Here is a 19,894-nt window from a genome sequence, read left to right as displayed (position 1 = left end):
TATTTTCCCATTTGAAGTTATGGTGAAGAATCGATCATCAAGATGTTCGTCTTGAACACCCTGTTTATCGATCCTTTTCCAAATTAGGAGATTGATCGGTATATCGCAAAGCACGCCACGCCACTAGACGTGTGAAGTGTACTACCGACTCAACACTTGCCATTTTTACAATCAAGAATACCTACACCTCATGAAATTATTGCTGAGAGACAAGGTAAATCGATATCAGTATTTGGACAAGTAGTTCCTACGCTGTAGTATCGCTGCAGTAATTATTGGATAAACGCATGTTTCATCAACATATCGACGGTGAAACTACCAAACCACGTATCTCGTTTGCGGTGTTTAAAAATCTCCGCTCACATTTTATTTTTTTGAAGTAGACCAAATCAATATCATTCCTTGAAATTTTCACAGAATTTTCTCCGCACGAAGAGGAAAAATCACGGAAATTTTCAAGACTGGACGTTAAGTAGCTTTTCATTTAAAAAATAAAGTATGACAGGAAGTCTGCGACGTCGCAAACCGAGATACGTGGTTTGGTAGTTTCACCGTCGATATTCAGCTCTCTTGGGGGTAGAGAGAAAGGGTGACTCATTTGAAACATCCCACCTTGTGAGCTCTACGATATATAATGCCTTTAACGAGGTCAAAGTAAGCGTATATTTGGGTGACTTTGATCGGTATGTTGACTAATGCCCAAAGGTCATCAGCCCGGCGAAATTTGATCAACTATCAACATCAGCATGTTTAATTTTATTTACTCACGACTTTTCGTCTCACGATCAAAGTATGAATGAATTCCCATTCGTATATTAAGCTCGTCAATGGTTATCGATGACCTCCATTTTGAAAATAATTCATTCGTAAGTTGATCCTGTAACGAGACACTCACTTTGCAGTGGCGTGGCGTTCTTTGCGATATATCGATTGATCGGCCATTTAAACCTATAGAAAAGTATCGATAAACAGGGTGTTTGCAGCGAACACCTTAATAATCGATTACTTACCACAGCTTCAAATGGGGAAATATCGGTAGATCGCAAAGCACACAACGCCACTGTAGGTTAAAGCGAGCGAAGCTGAAACTTCCGCGTGGCTTCGTAAACAAATCAATGTGCATGATAGGAAAGTTCAATGATCAACTTAAGGTCAATGTTTGAGGCTTGGGGTGTCTCTCAGAGCGTTTGGAGGAAGGAACAACCCAGACAGCAAGTCACACATTGTCGGAAAAAAATAAAAATAAAAATGAGAATTCGTGAATAATTGCTTACAGAAGGGGATAGCACACACGCACGTCAGAAACACAGAAAACAACGGTGTCAAACCAGGGTGAATATGCAAAAAATATGCAAAGATCGATAACTTTTTGCTAATGAAGACTTTTACTCCACATTCTCTTTCTTTGAATAAAAGGAAACTAGACACGAAGGATTATTGATTTTGATTTTGTGCTTCACCGTTTTCTAATTTTGGGTTGACAATACTTTCACTGCCCATGCAGAGAAAAAAGTAAAATTGAGGGAAATCGAGTTACTCCACACCAAAATTTTGGATTTCTCGTTTTTGGCGGGCTTTTTACACGAAATTGATCAGAATGTCATTTTAACCTTAAATGTGAGGCAAAATATGTATTACAAACATCATTGAAAATGTTGGTCACATTTCCGTGAATGTTTTCCCATTTTTTAGAAATTTTAAATAGTAACACTTAAATCTTTTCTTCATCTCATTATACGCTATCGCGGATCCAAACCTGGGCAAGCCCTGAACTCAGCTCATATTTGTATTTTAAAAACTGAGTGAAAGGATGTAAAAGAAGGGGCAAAATTTACTTGAAAATTTAAGAGAAAAAATTTGGCACCATCCGACAACACCCTTCCGACCAGCCGCGGGACGGCGCGAAGTTTCAGATCTAAATATAAACCTCGAGGACGCTGGAAGGAAAACTCCTGGCGCTCAGTGTCATGGCCATGAAACAAACGCGCAATTTCTCGAGAGGGCCCCAGAGACGAGGGGAATTGCGTAGCCCCCTTCAACCCCTCCCCTCGCCAACGATTGCAACAAAACGTAAAAATATGGAGCAAGTTTCGGAAGTGTAAGAGGAGGATGAAGCAGAGTAGATTTAGGAGTGAGTGCCCTGCAACCAAGGTGAGGATGATAGCATGTTTTTTTCCTAAAAAGGGTGATTTAGTGGTAAAGTCATTCCGGCGATATTTGACCTATCAGAAATTGAAAGTTCAAATGGGCTACATCTTGCAATTAGAAACCACTATTTCTAGCTCTTTTTATAGAAACGACAAATATGCCATTGGATTCCATATGCAGGAGGGTGCTTTTAAAGATGAGCAATAGAACTAGTGGTTTCTTGTTGCAAAATGTAATCCAAATGTAAACAATAAAACGAAACGTCAGGTCAAAATTCTGCAGAGTTTGATGTCTTGTTAGTTCATTTAGTACGCTCCTCATCGAAAGAATAAGATGCACATCGAGCGACGTGTAGCCACTAAATCAGTTTTATTGGTAGGTAGTGTTGCTAAAGTTCATTTGATCTTGGCGCGAGATTCGTAATTTGCAAGGAGGTTGCAGTGTTGCACTCCCACAGGGCGATCAATAATGCCACTGAAAATCTAAAAGGGGGGAAGGGTCGTTCCGAAAAGGCTTCTCTGTTGTGCGTATTGTGATTTCTGATTCCGACCCTTAAATTTTAGGTAATATTGGGGGAAAATAGATAAGGGCGGCAAATTATAATTAGGAATAATCATTACTTTAAATCTTCAGAAAAAACGCAAAATCAAAGCAAAAATTTTGCGACTCTGCACTGCAATTACGTACTTTCCCGTTCGAAACACTGTTTAAACGGTGATAAAGGCTACAAAAAGGGTCGCGAAAGAGTTTAGAGGTTTGCATCGTTCAAATTGAGTATCCACGTACTGCGACATCGCAAAACGATGTGAAAAGCGTGTAGCGGGAATTTCCTGAGGACATGCAGTTAATTGGCCGCACTTAAAAAAAAAGGGCACGGCACCACGGGGAGGGGGGGGGAGAGCACGCGAGAGGGGAGGCTCCCGGACACGAAATTAAAGCCCCCCTCCCCTCAGGAGATTTGTTGGAACGGATTATACCAAGTGCGTGTGCCCGATATCGGTTTGCGGGTTGTCAAGTTAGCAAAAGCGGATCACAACTTTCGGGGGTAAAAAATCGAAACCAATCGACTCTGTCCGTTGTGCTGATAACAAAACCATTTTGTTAATGCTCATTACTTGATGTCCGACGAAAAGAAAAATGAGGATTTATCAGAACATTAAGTTTATATGTCTTATCTAATTGGAGGTATCTATCTTCGAAAGAAATTATAAGGACACCCATGGCCGGAAGCAGATCCAGGGAAGGGTTCACGATGGTATCCTTTTTTGGGTCCGAGAAATTGTGACGATGAAGAAATCACGGGCCCATATGGGGTAGGGGGGGTCGAGAATGGCGTTAAGTCATTTTGTTTTAAAGTGTTAAAGGATAGCAACCTACGCCGCAAAAAAGTTGTATGGGGGGGGGGGGGGGGGGGGGGGGTCAAAAATGCCGGAAAAGTGTGTTACGTGGTATAGGAACGGCCCTTTACTGTTTCTCTAATGCCCACGATTTCTTCATTGCCACTTTTTTTTATGATCCCGAAAAAGGATGCCACTGAGGCGCCTCTTCTTGCGCTGCTACGCAGAGCTCCAATTTCCCGGAACTAGTTCCAAATTCCGGAACTTTCGAGATTTTCCGGGATTTTTCCCGGAACTTTTGGAATTCTCAAAATGTTTCGGATCTTTTAAATTTTCCGGAACTTCCTTAGAACTTTTGAAAAAATCTAAAAGGAATCCCGGAATATTTGACGGTCATGGAGTGGGTGTTACAACAAAAAAGTTCCGAGTCCCGGAACTTTTGACGGACATAAAATGGAAGCTTTATACACTGGAAAAAAAACACATTGGATCTAGAGTCCAGACTCTTGAAAACATTGACAAGAAAAAATACTCTTGATTCAATCGGATTTTTGCTTGAATCAGAACGAAATCCGCTTAAATTAAGAGGCCTGGTTCTTGACTTAAGCTAGATTCTGATTGAATCAAGAGTACTTTTTCTTGTCGATGTTTTTAAGAGTCTCAACTCCAGATCCAATGTGTTTTTTTTCCAGTGTATGCTGCCGGCTATGGGTGTAGTAATTTTTTTCTCCTGACGAACTACGTCCAAAAAATAAAAACGGAATTTTCAAATTTCAAGGCGCGAACTTGAGAGACCCGGCAACGCGGGTGGACGCGGAAAAACAAGCGATCAGAATGCGCGGAATGTGCCGGGTTGCCCGTCACTCAAACGCGCTCCCCTCGTCCCCGCGGCGCCCTTTCATTTTCACCCTTTCGCGTTTAGCATGGCCTGCACGCACGGGCACGCTCGCTGCACCCGCTGATGCGGCGCGGTTTTTTCGGTAAAAGTAAAAATAAAAATGATACCGGGCACAATCCAGATGTACGGGGGCTGTTTGAAATTCCGGAGGTGTGCCGGAACATCGACAAAAGCCTCGAATAAAAGCCTAAAAAGCCTACGTGCGTATCTCTGCAGGAAAGGCCCACACAGTGGCGCTTCGGCAACGCGAATCGGGATACACTGGAGAAAAATAACACATTGGATCTAGATTCCAGACTCTTGAAAACACTGAAAAAAAAAATACTCTTGATTCAATCAGATTTAAGCTTAAATCAAAAGGAAATCCGCTCAAATTAAGAGGCTTGGTTCTTGTTTTAAGCAAAAATCCGATTGAATCAAGAGTCCCTTTTCTTGTCGATGTTTTTAGGAGTCTGGACTCTAGATCGTAGGTGTTTTTTTTTTTTTTTTTTTTTTTTTTTTTTCCAGTGTAATGGAGGAATGCATTCGGATGGAGATGGGAAAGGTTTGTTGAAAGTTCCGTATTGATACCTGGATCCTTTGCACGTATTTTGAAGGGTGTATCATAGAGACTTGCAAAAAAAAATATAAATAAAATAAATAAATAAATAAAAGAAGCGACAAGATCTGGACTATATTCTGCAATTAGGAACTGCAATTTTCGGCTTGTTCGTAAAAAACACTTGAAAGCACAGGGAAAATAATGATGCATACGTTGTTTCTAAACTGAGCCAGAAAATTTTAGTTTCTTATTTTATAAGTAGCCGATTTATAGAGACGTCTTTTACCCACACGTTAAGTATTAATTTTTTTTTTTTTATTTTGGGGGGGGGACTGGAGATAAAATCATGGTGATAGGGTGTATTTTCACCCTAGGAAATGTCTTGCTATACATTTTACGAGCTCGCAAATGTAAGTTCAGCCATACAGTAAAAAAAAAGGTGAAACCACGCCTGATATTGATGCCGTTAGTTTCCTCTTCAAAAACTTAACGCACTCGTTATTTGAATTCACAGTCGATCATTTTAATCATATCCTTGAACTCGGTCAGGAACTTGAAAGTTCTTATGATTTATCAGTATACTTATTTAAATTTTCTTGGATCGAAAAAATCTCAGAGCCTCTAAATTTGCCCATCGTTTCAACTGTGTGCCGAGGGCTCTGTTCAGGAGCGGAACACATTTCAAAATGATTGGACGACTTGGATCGTGGATAAAACACGTTTTCGAGGGATTTTTGACTCCGAAAATGAAATGAACGAAGTTGTATCAGGAACGTCGGTCTATTCTCTTCCAGCCAGAAATGCGATCTTTTCAGGAACATATGGTAGTAAACATCGTAAAATGTATTTCCGAAACCTAAAACCCTATTCATTCCGCTGGAGATCAAGGTATAAACCGAGTATTCGCATTCTCAATTATACGCATTTATGCTAAAAGGAAGTATGTTACGCGCAAACCCTGTGCACATAGTTCCTTTTAGCACGAATACGTCCAATCATTGTTCATTTCATTGTGCGGATCGATTATCCTCTGCCTGCGACTGTGCATCATTCACTTATCTACGCTGCTAAACTCTTGATTGGGTTTTTAAATATGACGCAACTAATCGGCCTCTGAAGTCACGCTTGGAAGTGTCTTCTCACAATGAAGGCGTTTCTTATGCGTCCGCACCCATCATCATCAAATAATTATCTTCAGCAAACGTAGTTCTCTCTAATCAACGCGCAGTACACTGTTGGTAGGGTTTTTATGGGATGCAACTATTCGGCCTCTGAGGTCATGCTAGGAAGTATCTTCTCACAATGAAGGCGTTTCTTATGAGGGCGTCCTCACTCTTCACTCTTCATCAAATGATTATCTCAAACAATCGCATTCGCTCACTGACTCACGCTGTTAGTTATTGATGGGGTTTTTAATTGATTGCATTTCTCACCGCAAAGTTTTCTTTGGAGGACGAAAACATTTTTTATGATACCTCAGCACAAGTTGTACCGAAATTACTCGTACGTAGGAGGCCCACAGTTTTTCTATGATTTTATGAAATTAAAGTATTGGGGTTGAGGGAGACAAATGACAATTCCATCTCATTCTGAGGTTATTCCTTATTAACTTCACAGCAATACATTAGAATTTTATACAATTATAAAAATGATACCCATAGTTTGATCGCCAAGCTTCCATTTCAATGCTTGATGTTACCTATTATACTTGTAAAAATAGGGAAGGACGACAAAATAACCTGGGGACGTAGGGTCTGCCTAAAAAATTGACTCCCTAAAGCAAATTCAATATTAGGAATTTGCAGTTTATTATCATCGCTATGCGTTGCGTCATTTGTGGCAGGACCAAACATTTTTCATTGGCGGGAAGAAAATAGGTTCAGAAGTTAAAAATGTCTAAAAACTGTGGCAAATGGCCATTATCGGAAAAATATACAGAACTCGAAGGAGTTTAAGCCCCCCTGGGCCCCTTTCTTCAACTGCTGAAAATAAGCTGGAAAAGGAAACGCGCAGAGGAAGTAAAGTCTGCGTCTGCAGGAAAGATATTGGTCGATGGCTATTTTTTCGATAAATCAGGGAAAGCGGTAATAGTGATAGGCCTGGGACAGGAAGTTGGGAATCGAACCGCAAGCAAATTCTGTTTCATGCATTTCGCGCAGGCCCCACCAAATGATGTCCTGGCAAATTCCTTCGACATCGGCAAATTTCACTGCGGTTGATCGACGCGTTTACTTATAAATTTTGAACTTGAAGCATTCACTCTTAAATTCGTAAATTATGAATATTAGATAGATTAATTAGAGTAAGAGATCACAAAAAGTGACTCATCAATAATCGATTGGTATGGAAATCAAATTTACCTTTCCCACGGTGGTGTTGTGACTTCGACGTGATGAACATCGCAAACCAAAGTGCTCAAATCACTGACGTCTGCTTGATTTTAGTGCGAAGATTGTAAGTTCAATCTTTTCTATCCTCTCGTGTACATTGACTGGTTGAGGTATAGGTTCTAATAAACGACATGATAAAAAAATAGGGATAACAACTTTCAGAGCGAACTGACCTTAGAGGTTTCGCCCGTTTGCCCAAGCATTATTCGTTCTCTTATGAGAAGGAAAGGAGGAAAATAATACTTCATTTCCTTTATCATTTAACGAATTGCATCGAGTGCCGATATGTATTTCCGGTAGATCGCGAGGCCAATTTTGTCCAAGGGTATTCTGTCAAAACGATACGTGCCAAATGCATCATCGTGTTTATACGCAGCGGATGGGTCTTCTAAATGAGTTTTCAGCGCTTTAAAACGACCGTTCAGCTTGCTATTATTTCTTCCTCATAGTTATAGTAGCCTATAAAATAGTAATTTCTTACGCACCCAAATTTTCGGACAAGGAGTAGGAAGGTTAATTTCGGTTAGCCACCTACGCACGCGTACTATCTGTTGAGAAACATAAAGCGACGTAGCCGCTGGTTTTCGTCCAAAATGAACTCCCAAGCTCATGAAAAACTCTCGACTTGAGAAGGTCGTATTGATGATAAGGTTTTTGAAAATTGTATTTAAAAATTGTCGATAAAGTCGATAAGTAGCTAGGAGCATTAAACCCGAATCACTCCGATTCAACTCTTCATTCAACTTTCTTTCCAACTTTATTGAATGAAAATTCTTACTATCGAACTTAAATAGAAAAAATCCATTCAAGCAAGAAAAGCTGGAAGAAAAAACCGCGTGAATTGCGCGCTTTCACTGCCGTTAATCTAGGCTGAAAAACTGCCTCGAGGTTCGAGGAAATGTTGGTACACTGTTAAAAATCGAGGGATGGAATTCGGTGCCAGAGTCTATAAAGCGCCGAAAAACTTCGAGAAATATAAATGGAAAGTGAAACAGCACCATGAAAGCGTACGTTACTCACAATCAGCGAAAAAGGTAGATTCTGCTCCGTAATAGTGTAAGGAATTCCGCAAGGAGATTAGATTCTGCTCCGCATTCATATCACTCGGGATTTTTGGGCGCGCTACAAAGACTCGACAAAATTTCACTCAAAAATGTTTACCAGTGTATACCAATACTAGCGTGAACCATTGAATTCCCACGTGCAGCATGAAGGGTACAAAATTAGGTGAAAAGGAGTGATAGAGATCAAATTTATATAGAGTGACTCACTGGTGTGACGTGACATTGAAGAACATATCGGCGTATTGCGGGGCTGCATCCTCGGGCCCGTGCGGCGAAGGGAAGCTCATGACCAGCATGACTGGCTTCCGAGAGTACTGCCTCTTTGAGTGTCGTAAAAAGGCGATTGAGTCATTGGTTATCAGATCCGGATAGTAGTCCTGTAAAAATAAAAAAATAAAGCAAAACCGTCAAAATGATTCAAAATTCACATCAGAGTCAGTGTTCGAAACTCACAAGCACCAACGCGCCAGATGCGCCTAAAATATCGGCCATGGTGCCTAAAAAATGAAGGCTCTGCGCCAACGTGGCCCCTAAAAATTGCCCCTTATAAATCTGAATTTTCATACTAGGTGATTATTCGAAATTTTCAGCACCACAAGTGAAAGATTTTTCTATTCTTCACGATTTCATCCTTAGTGTTTTTGTCGTCTCCAAGTTAAAGCTACTTACTAGTTCTGTTACGAAAACATCTTGCGTCTAACTTTTCACTAAATGCGCCGTAATATATAGGCAAAAAGTCAATTTGGCCCCTAAAAAATCTTCAATGGCGCCTAAAAATCGGGCTTGATGCGCCACATGACTCCTAAAACTCAAAGGTGAGTTTCGAACACTGATCAGAGTATGAAAAATCATATTGTATTAAGCACGCACCCGGAGAAAAGAGAATTCATATTCTCGCAAATGTATGTAGTGGATTCCAGGTTCCGCCTATTTTTCTATCTGAGTTTCTGAGTCGAATATATTTTTAGATGTCCTTTGCATAACTTGGTAGATTACGTTTCTTGAAGAATTATCTTAAGCATTTCAATAATCAAAACACGATCTTGTGACACATAGTGGACCGAACCAGAGAGCTTTTCTTAAACTGTAGGAACGCCCAAGGAATTTTAGAGTTTCAGAGCAGGTAAATAAAACAATCGCCATAAGACGTCAATGGTGAGATTGTGGGTTTTGCAATTTATGGACTCTCGAGTTCCTCATTGTTTCACAGAAAATATTAATCCACGGCATTCTATAATTTCATTGAATTTTGATGATTCGCCTATATTTATTTGTCGACTTAATTTAAAGACCACAAGAAAGCAGCATCACAGTTTGAAAATTGTTCTGTGCTTTATGAGATGTCGAGATGTTAACATTTTTGTCGAACGAATGTGACAGAGAGTAATTTTTGATGACATTCATAAAAATGAGCTGGTGCCCCACTGTCTCTTGATTTTTTGCTGATGGTGTTTAAAAGTGCAAAAAAATCTCTTACATTTCACCGAGAGAGGAATACCTTGAGCAGCTGAGACGTCAAATCTATCTTTAATATGTAACTTTCTCTGATGAAACTCTCTTGCATTCCTCTTTAAAAGTATCTTTGGTCCAAGGAATGATTAACGATGAAATGGACTCGAGAACAAAAATAAAAAATGCCTTTTAAGCGCTCAACCGATAGGGAGTGATTTTTGATTTCCTGTCAATAGAATTCTAGTATACTCAGTGGCAAATGCGTTCAAATGGCGCACCGGCTCAACAACAAAAAGGCGGATAGGGACCTCATATATTTAGAATAGATTTATCTGTCATACCTGTATTAATGCTTATACTATGATATCAAAGAGCGGAAGACGATAATCATTTTTCTGTAATTTATATTTTTAACGGTAGTGCAATTTTCTTAAAATTGATGGTTGAAATTTTGGTGAGGCGAGTTCTTTCTCTCAACGTCGCTCATTTTCCTCGGGGAACTTGAAATCGCGCCTACATAAAAGACAGCTAAGCGTTTCTGTGATACGAACGTATTAGAGCTTTCCCGCTTGTTTTGTACTGTGATGCTCAAAGAGCTTAGTTCAGCTGGACGTGGGAAAAAAGAAAAAATCCGCGAAAAGCGCAAAATGACAACGCGGGATGAATCCGGGTGGCCTAACCAGAACTAGGCCGGCGAGGAAGTCGTGTAAACAATGTAATTTAATTTCAGCGTGAGAACTGGAGCCAGTGTGGCTCGCACAACCCTTATGTTGCCAAACTGACAGCTCGAGTCATTTTGGTCGTCTGAAAATGAAGACGCCGTTTTTCAAATGATACGTTTATTTGTTTATTTTCGTGAAGAGAAGGCTGGGAATTGTACGTTGAATTTTTAACTTATGAGAATTTTTGGGCAATTCAAAAGTTATTCATCAAAATTAAATAGATGAACAAATGATTAAAAGAAAATCTGATTATTCCTGCAAGGGTATAAAATTTCCAAATTTTTGCTATTGAAAAGCAATACATGAATAGGTACTTCTCACCCGAATTGACATCAATAAATATCTCCCCCAGTAAATTCGTAGAGATGTGAAATGACATCGAGCATTCATCTTTCAAATTTTCTGAATAGCTTACTGTGACTCATTAGGCCGTGTTTGCACGGAGGTTCTTGTATCAGGCACATATAGTATAATGAATGAAATTGAAACAAGTTTCTGTTCATCCTGATGGACTATCGTTAAAATTCGAATCATAATGTTGTTAATCAGGATTCTTGGAGGGTAGAGTACCTAGAACAAACATGTCAAAATATGGAGCTCTAGGCCCGAAAGGGCAGCCAATCTTCTAATACAAAAAACACAAGAAAAATACCGCTGTCAATCTTCAGATTCCAATATCAAACCAAGATGGTCAAATATACATAAATTTGTACGAAAACTAATTCAAATACGTGCTTTACAAACGACAGGTACGTTGTAACGATTGTAATAATAAATAATTCTGGATAATTTGATCAAACAGGTTGGCTGCCCTTTTGGACCCTGTAAGCTCGATTCCATGATCTGAACTCAAAATTACAGACACAACTGTACTCTCCCCATATAGGTACTCTATTGGTGGAGGATGGATGAAAAATTTTAAGTGTAGTTAAGTGGCGTCTTTACTGAGGACGACAGTAGGTACAATACAAGAACCTTTCAGACACCCGAATATGTCACCTTCCAGCCAAAGTATCACAAGCGCCATGCAATGTTTAAAAATTCCCGCCACCATTTTATTTTTTTACAGAGAAATTTCTCAACGGAGCTGTCCGAAAATTTCACTGGATTCTCTTCGTGCTGCCGATAGAATTCAGTGAAATTTTCAAAGAGGTGCAACCAACAATTTCTCTGCAAAAAAATAAAATGGCGGCGGAAATTGTTAAACGTTGCATGGCGCTTGTGATTTAGCCGGAAGGTGACGATTTTGGGTTTCTAAAAGGCTCTTGTGTTGTACCTACTGTCATCCTCAGTAAAAATGCCATAAATCTACTTAAAATTTTCCATTTATCCTCCTACATCGTACCTAGTACTTAGATAGTACCTAAATGGGGAGAATGCGGACACGTGGTAATTTTGAGTTCAGGTCAAGGAATAGAGCTTGTTTAGACGTCGCATGGCGCTTGTGATACTTTGGCCGGAGGGTGAGGAAATGCGATGAATGTGAGGAGAAGCGGCATGGATGGGGAGAGAGGACCTACCTTTTGATAGTCGTCGCCGTGCTTGATTTTTTTCCCGTTGAGGTTGACGGTGTAATTGTAGTAGCGGGAGTTCATGACCAGGCCGCCCCACTCCCGCCACCCGGGAGGAATGTAGCTTCCGTTGTACTTGTTCAGGTATTTCCCGAAGTACCCTGCAACATTGCATTTCGCCGTGGTTAATATCGGGTGACAGCGCGAGCCACCGCCGCACCCTGGACCGAGTCAATCAGAGAAGTCGGACAAAATTTGGAAACTTCATACGCTTATAAGTCAGTTTATACTTGGAGATCCTTAAAGTGGTTCCATTGATTTCCTCGTAAAATTTTCTTCAAGAAGCACCCCTCAAAGTTTGAAATATGACGAAATAAACATAATAATAAAATTAGCAGTTTCAGTAAGAAATTTCATGTTCGACTTCTCTAATTGACTCGATCCACTGTGCGCCACCGCAAACTCGCCGACAGGTAGGTAACCCAATCGATCAGCTTGATCTCCCGGTGGCCGCACGCTTACACACACACATCAAAATCATACATCTGACATATTTTCCTTCTTTTTTTAAACACGAGGTAGATCTAGGTGATCCACAGGGATCACAAGGGGGGGGGGGTGATCTACTGCGTTGCACGGCTACACAGCCCAAGTCTTTGAGAAGCAATAATCATCGTAATCTACTTTATGTAAGACTGATCCATAACGTGCATACAGAAACATAAATTATGACATCTTTATGAGGGGATATTGCAAAATAGGTATAAATAATTACGAAAACGGATGTCGCTCATTGACATAATGGGAAAGAGAGAGAAGAACATATGTGAGATCATATTGAATTAATGAACGACATTCGTTTTCGTAATGACCCTGTGGCCAAATGTTCATCACCATTGAAACCACATATATGGTTTGGACCAACCTGGACCAACCTACGTGTAAAACTGCGATTTGTATTTCTCCATTGACAATATTTGAGTGCAGTCGATGAGCTTCTAATGGTCAACAAAAAGAAGAGACTGACATCTCTGACCAGACTGTTCTCAACTAGGAATAAAAGTAACCACCCGAGCAAGATAATTGGATTGCATTTTGCAATTTGGAACTACAATATCTGGCTCATTAACAGTTTAGAAACGACATGCACACCGTTAGTTCCCGTATGCACATGAGTGTTTTTACGGGTGGGCTAGAAGTTGTGGTTCTTAATTGTAGAATGCAGTACAATCGGAGGAGACAAGACCGGGATGGGAACTGACTAACAGCTGTATCGATGTGATTTCAGCGTTCCGCCATGACTAATTGCCGACAGACGATTTCAATGACGATAGTTCTAAGTATTGCGATTCATGACGTCAACGTTTTGGGACGTTCGTACGGCTGGTTTCATTGTCGGGACAGCATGATGTAAAGCTGTGTTTAGATGTCAGCTGGAGAAATCTGAGCGGAGCTTGAAAAGAACCAACGAGGAGGAGTGGAATCATTTCGCTGAAATAGTCCCGGGGAGCGATCAGACTTAATCGCAGACGATCGTCAAAAGAATTTCAAGTTCCGTCACTTAACAGCGATGTTATGGGAATGAAAATTCAATCTGCGCTGACAATCAGTTCGATGTAGCCAAATATTTTTCAGAAGCAGATCGAATGAAGGAGCTACCCCCCTCCCCTCTACATTTTTTCTGAAGCACTGCTCTTTCTAACCCTAAGTGATTAGCCACATTATATGACTTTTACGGGACGTTTTCTAGTTTTGAGGTGAGAGAGGCTAAGGGCAGAGTGGCATAATTTTTTAACCCTAGTCGGAAAATGAGAGACGAGATAATTAAAGGGGTAAAACGAAGAAGATAAATTGAAACAGAGGAAATCAAAGACGATGGTGAAGGAAAAAGATGAGGAAAAGACGAGGAAGAATGGAAAAGAGGAAAAGATGAGGAAGAGAAGAAACAAGTGGAAGAAAAATGGAAAAAGAGACAAATAAGACAGCGAAAGGAAATCTTTCCTTTTCTCTTTTTTCTCTTCCTTCTCTTTTTCCTTCTGCTCTTCTCCTTCTCGACCTTTTTCTCCAAATTTCTCGCGCGTCTTCATTCGACAAGTTGGGGGTCGCTCGAACTGGGGATGAGGCTTGTGAGGCGTATGCCAGATTATGAGAGGAGGATAGGATGGGTCGGGTCCACAAGCCCGATTTCAGCGCAAATTAGTTTTCCGCAACGGTTCCTACCCTCTAAACCCTGCACTTCTGCAGTCAACCTCACATGCAGAAGAATCTCCTGTAAAAGAGGTGAGTGGCGTTGGGCCGTTGGGCGTTACCTGTGCGGTATCCGGCGTTGGAGAGGTAGGTGGCGAAGGAGCGGGTCTCGTGGGTCCGCTGCCAGAGGGGGCTGGAGCAGTTGTCGTTGTTGGTGAAGACGTTGTGGTTGTGCATGTACATGCCGGTGAGCATGGAGCTCCGCGAGGGGCAGCACATCGGAGTCGTCGCGTACGCGTGCCTCAGCTCCGCCCCGGCGTCCCGCATCACTTTCAGCGTCTTCGGCATGTAGTTCAGCGAGCCTGCAACACCGTAATCATCACTTATTTTACCCACTCCCACCTACGGCAAGCTTGGCATACTTGAATTTAATAATATTTTAATTAAATCATTTTATATTTTATTTTGGGTGGATCTATAACTTTTTCCTCTGGCATCTCCTTGCACCCCTAGTAAAAATGGGCCTGTTGCAAACTTTTGCTAGAGCAAAACTAAGAGTTGTTTCTTATAGATAATGAAAAAAAATTAAACACTAAAAAGTGGCCCGAAACTGTATTAACAAGGTGGAGAAATGGTGCTGGGTCCACACCATTTCGCGGGGAAACAAAGCCAAGAAATACCAAAAATTAAAATTAGAGTTAAAAATGAATTTTTAGAACTCTAATGCGCACCAGTATGAAACTGAGGGGGGAGAGTGTTCAGCTCAGGCAGTTTGCAATGGAATATTAAGTTGGAGTCACGCCGAGAGATCTTTACCGGTTTGGGCCTTATTAGACCTCATCAGAAGATCACACTCAGCAGTGACCCCTAAAAAACCCCAGGGGTTCACTGCTGAGTGTGATCTTCTGATGAGGTCTAATAAGGCCCAAACCGGTAAAGATCTCTCGGCGTGACTCCAACTTAATATTCCATTGCAAACTGCCTGAGCTGAACACTCTCCCCCCTCAGTTTCATACTGGTGCGCATTAGAGTTCTAAAAATTCATTTTTAACTCTAATTTTAATTTTTGGTATTTCTTGGCTTATAGATAATGCCTCAAAAATCACGATGAGCGCATCGGCAAACTCTGAAATGCACTCATAACTTCACAATCCGCGTAAGAAATTTGCGGTTTTTTGAGCTTCCCGCTTCGAAAACGATACTACGGCACAGGTGAACATTTTGTAAGAGGAGTCGTTCCATCGTCGGCAATAATCATCATAGCCGACGCCAATCCGCCAAAACACGTTTGATGGGACGAGATAACACCTGAACTGGATTAGACCAGATAACAATCGGTGTGTTAACGTTCATATCTTCCACGCCCGAATTGATTGACCTTGAACTCTCCTTGAATTACGCGCGGAACTCAGGCCCGCCACAAGGGGGGGGATACTGGGTCCTTGGTACCGGGGCCCGGGCCCTGGAGGGGCCCGTGACGCAGGTGACAAACCACTACGAATTCATGTGTAACCCTTGTCTCGTAGGGAAAAGTGAAAAAATTACCCTAAAAATTCCGCAAAAGGAGAATAAAGTTTCAAAAACACGCTAGGGCACTATAAAATTTTTCTTACTTTTTTAGAGATTTTCAAGATTTTGAGTATATGTAGAATGATATTTTTAGTAACTGTGTTTCATTTTCTTCCGTTGTCGGATGCTAAGAGGCTCCTTTCTGGGCATCCTCGACTTCAATGGCTTAACTCCCTTGCCATAGACGTGCGAAAGGGGAGTCAAGGGGGGCCCGGCTCCCCGTAGAATTGAAAATTATCATCTGCCCCCTCAAGAAAAAATTTATAGATGTTTTGAATGCAACAATTCGAAAGTTTTTGGTGCTGAAAGTAAACAAAAAGGCGTAATTATTCTGCAGAAATTGATGGGAAATCTCCATCATAAGAGCTTCATAATAATGCGTCCAAATAGATTTAAAATTTCAAAAATTTCCCGGGGGAGGCCCCCCGGACCCCCCCCCCCCCCTGTGCTAGGGGCCCGGGCCAGAAAATTGGTACCAGGGCCCGAGATGGGATGTGGCGGGCCTGGCGGAACTGCGTGCAAGCGTCGGCCATGATGAATATCGCCGACGATGGAGCGACTCCTCTAACAAAATGTTCACCTATGCCGTAATATCGTTTTTGAAGCGGGAAGCTTAAAAAAACGCAAATTTCTTACGCAGATTGTGAAGTTATGAGTGCATTTCAGAGTTTGCCGATGCGCTCATCGTGATTTTTGAGGCATTATCTACAAGAAACAACTCTTATTTTTGCTCTAGCAAAAGTTTGCAACAGGCCCATTGGCAGTAGAATCTGTGTTCCAAAATACCATAGACCTACAGCCGACTGTAAGATTTCTAATAGCTTCTATAGCCGGATACACAATTTCTTATAGCCTTTTATAGCCGATGGCGATTAAGCAACAGCCAGGCGATAAAGTGTATACTTAGATGTTACCAATTACGGATGCTAGGACTTAGTGAGTTTTTGGACTACCGCTCTCTTTTTGGGCCGTAGTATCTTGATTTATTTTGCGAGGAAAGCTCCGTACTTTTGATGGATGCCTGCCATTCCTAATATGTTAGCGCGCCTTCAATGGGCCTGTTGCAAACTTTTGCTAGAGCAAAACTAAGAGTTGTTTCTTACAGATAATGCCCTAAAAATCACGATGAGCGCATCGGCAAAGTCTGAAATTCACTCATAACTTCACAATCTGCGTAAGAAATTTGCGGTTTTTTGAGCTTCCCGCTTCGAAAACGATACTACGGTACAGGTGAACATTTTGTTAGAGGAGTCGTTCCATTGGCGGCAATACTCATCATGGCCGACGCCAGTCCGCCAAAACACGTGTGATGGGACGAGATAACACCTGAACAGGATTAAACCACATAACAATCGGCGTGTTTACGTTCATATTTTCCTCGCCCGCCTTAATTGACCTTGAACTCTCCTTGAATTACGCGAGGAACTGCGCAAGCGTCGGCCATGATGAATATTGCCGACGATGGAGCGACTCCTCTAACAAAATGTTCACCTGTGCAGTGGTATCGTTTTTGAAGCGGGAAGCTCAAAATAACGCAATTTTCTTACGCAGATTGTGAATTTATGAGTGCATTTCAGACTTTGCCGATGCGCTCATCGTGATTTTTGAGGCATTATCTATAAGAAACAACTCTTCATTCTGCTCTAGCAAAAGTTTGTAACAGGCCCATTTCGTATGATACTGTGCAATACCTCTGGTGTGAAATAGTTGCTTCAAGCCCCGTGGCATGCTGCAGCGTGGCGGGCGGGCGGCCAGCGCGGAACGCGCATTGGCGCCTACAAACCTAACAGGGATACTTCACGCGTTGCGCAATGCGTGAAGTATCCCTGTTAGGTTTGTAGGCGCCAGTGCGTCGCCGCTCCGCTTTGTGTTAGGCTCTAACATTTAATCTGGCGGAGTCAGCGTTTTTCAACTCATAATTTTGAAATGTTTGCACGCTCTGTATGGATTATTCTCATTTTAATTGATTAAAAAAAATATGAATTAAAGAAAAATATAATGTGTGTTTTGTAAATATTAAGGTGGTTCCGTATCAAACTTAATGATTTTCAAAGCACACGAATTTCTGCACAATTTCTTATAGCCTTTCATAGCAGATGGCGATTAGGTGTATAATCTGCGATAGGAACTATAGCCCGCCTTCATAATTTTTTATCGCTTCGTATAGCCCGGCTCTATGATTTTCTCCGCTTTCTACAGCCAGCTATATGATTTTCTATCGCCTCCTTTAGCCGGCTATAAGAATTCTTAAAGTATTTTGAAACGCAGCTCCTATCGCCAATTTTTACCAAGGACTGCATCGAAAAGAATGCCCTGTCAATAATCGGACGATGTTACTTTAGATTACAATAATAACAATTTAAACAGCGGGTAACAAGGCTAATTTTCACTTAAATACCACCAAAACACTTCGGCTGAAAACTCAGCCTTCGTCAGTTGGATGAGAACAGAAAAAATTTCAAAAATCTAAAAACTTAGTACTTGGCTGTACCTTTCAAAGCGAGAAAATGTCCTTATCGACTGTTACTTTAAACTACTAGAGCAGTTAGACTATTTAATGTATGCTTTTGCTCTTGGAGACTTACCCAACTCGACGTCCTGATCATCGGTGAGGAAGAGAATGATGTTGGGCTTCCGAACGCGTCCGGAAGGGCCAAAGGATTGCGCCTTTGGGTTTGTGCGCCGGCCCTCTGGTGCGCTCGGGTCCTGCATCGACAACACATCTTCTAAATGCGGCACCGGGACCCCCCGCGCGGCGTCCGTCCGCAACACGCTCAACAGAAAAACGCACGCCACCGCGCAAAAACTGCACACGGCCAGACTCGAAAACAACATCGTGGGGCCTGACTGAGAAAAGACTAGAATCGGAGTAAAAACTAAACTTACACTAGGATTACACGCGGAATTCACGCGGTGCACTAAAATTACACAGGGTGCCGGAAGGAACGCGAGTTACGGAGGGATACACAAACGCGCGAAAATTATCGCTAACGTAAAGGAACTTGGTAATTAAGAGGTACGTAAGTTAAGAAAGTTGAGTAAAACGTGAACTTCTAACAAAGCTTAAAATGGTACGGTTGATCAAAATGCGATTTCAGGAGAGAATTTGACCGAATAGCAACAGTGTGAACAGTTGATTTGAGCAAGGATTTTCGTTGGACGATTGCGTTAACCAAGGGGCTAAAATTGCGCTGACATTTAATCACGTCACCGGGCGTCAGTTGGGACGGAAGGATTCCAAAAAGTTGCTGTTGGACGATTTGATTGCAGTTGAATTACACCGGGGTGGATTGAACAGTGTGAATTGAGCGTAAAATTTTGACACGATTACCCGTTAACAACAATCTACGTACAATATTTGTATCCTTCAAACAGGACAATCTTTCAGCATACTCGCAAAAACTTTCCGACGGTTTGACTCAAGTTCACGTCTCGAGTGCAAACAATAAATGCTGATTCACCAGTATCGTGTATTAGATATCACAGCCATTTTTGGAGAGGACGCGGAATGAAGCCAGCTAGGCGGAGCTGGATTTCAGCTTGACTCTGGAGAGCATTTTAAAAAGCTTGTTGGCTCGATGGCGAGAGATGGAAGGCTCAGAGAAGCAGAGTTCTCGAAGAGGATGCAACTCTGCAGAGGGTAGAGCGCGAATCTTATCAAAGGCAGCGAGGGACGACCATCTGAAACATAAAAAAGGAAGAGGTTAGAGGGGTGGACGTGTACAATGCATTTTTGCAAAAAAATGGAACAATAATAAAAGGAATGCAGACAGATCTTAGCCTTCGTATCTTTCAAATTAGCAGTCCCATAATAAAACCTACTGTTTCTCAAGAAATATTTGGGGTGATGACTTTATTCGAAAATTGGTTTTGATGACAAAAAATTCAGTAGTTTCGCGAAAAACTTGCGATTCCCATTGCAGTACGAGAATTCTCATTTTCAAGACCCCTCTTCGCTGACCAAATATCACATTCTTTTTGACGAACGAAGGAGCTCTTCAAAGATGTCTAAGTAAGAAGCGGGACATGTGAAGGTTCAATCGCTGGTTACACTATTTATGCACTACCTTTTTAT

General features: G+C 41.4%; 1 protein-coding gene across 2 annotated transcripts in view; it reads right to left on the bottom strand.

The window, feature by feature from the left end:
• Sulf1 (Extracellular sulfatase Sulf1) overlaps positions 1-19,894 on the bottom strand; it is a 96,158-nt gene that overhangs the window by 25,467 nt on the left and 50,797 nt on the right. For both annotated transcript variants that reach the window (XM_019054362.2, XM_072299531.1), the window contains 4 exons: positions 18,405-19,500; positions 14,373-14,612; positions 12,073-12,224; positions 8,586-8,755 (listed from right to left, as the gene is read on the bottom strand). In XM_019054362.2, coding sequence (XP_018909907.2) covers positions 8,586-8,755; positions 12,073-12,224; positions 14,373-14,612; positions 18,405-18,654 — 812 coding nt within the window. In that variant the 5' untranslated portion in view covers positions 18,655-19,500. The remainder of the gene's footprint in view (positions 1-8,585; positions 8,756-12,072; positions 12,225-14,372; positions 14,613-18,404; positions 19,501-19,894) is intronic.

Source organism: Bemisia tabaci, chromosome 4 (assembly GCF_918797505.1).
Source record: "Bemisia tabaci chromosome 4, PGI_BMITA_v3".
In the NCBI taxonomy this organism is placed as follows: Eukaryota; Metazoa; Arthropoda; class Insecta; order Hemiptera; family Aleyrodidae; genus Bemisia; species Bemisia tabaci.
This window is presented reverse-complemented; position numbering and strand designations above follow the sequence as displayed.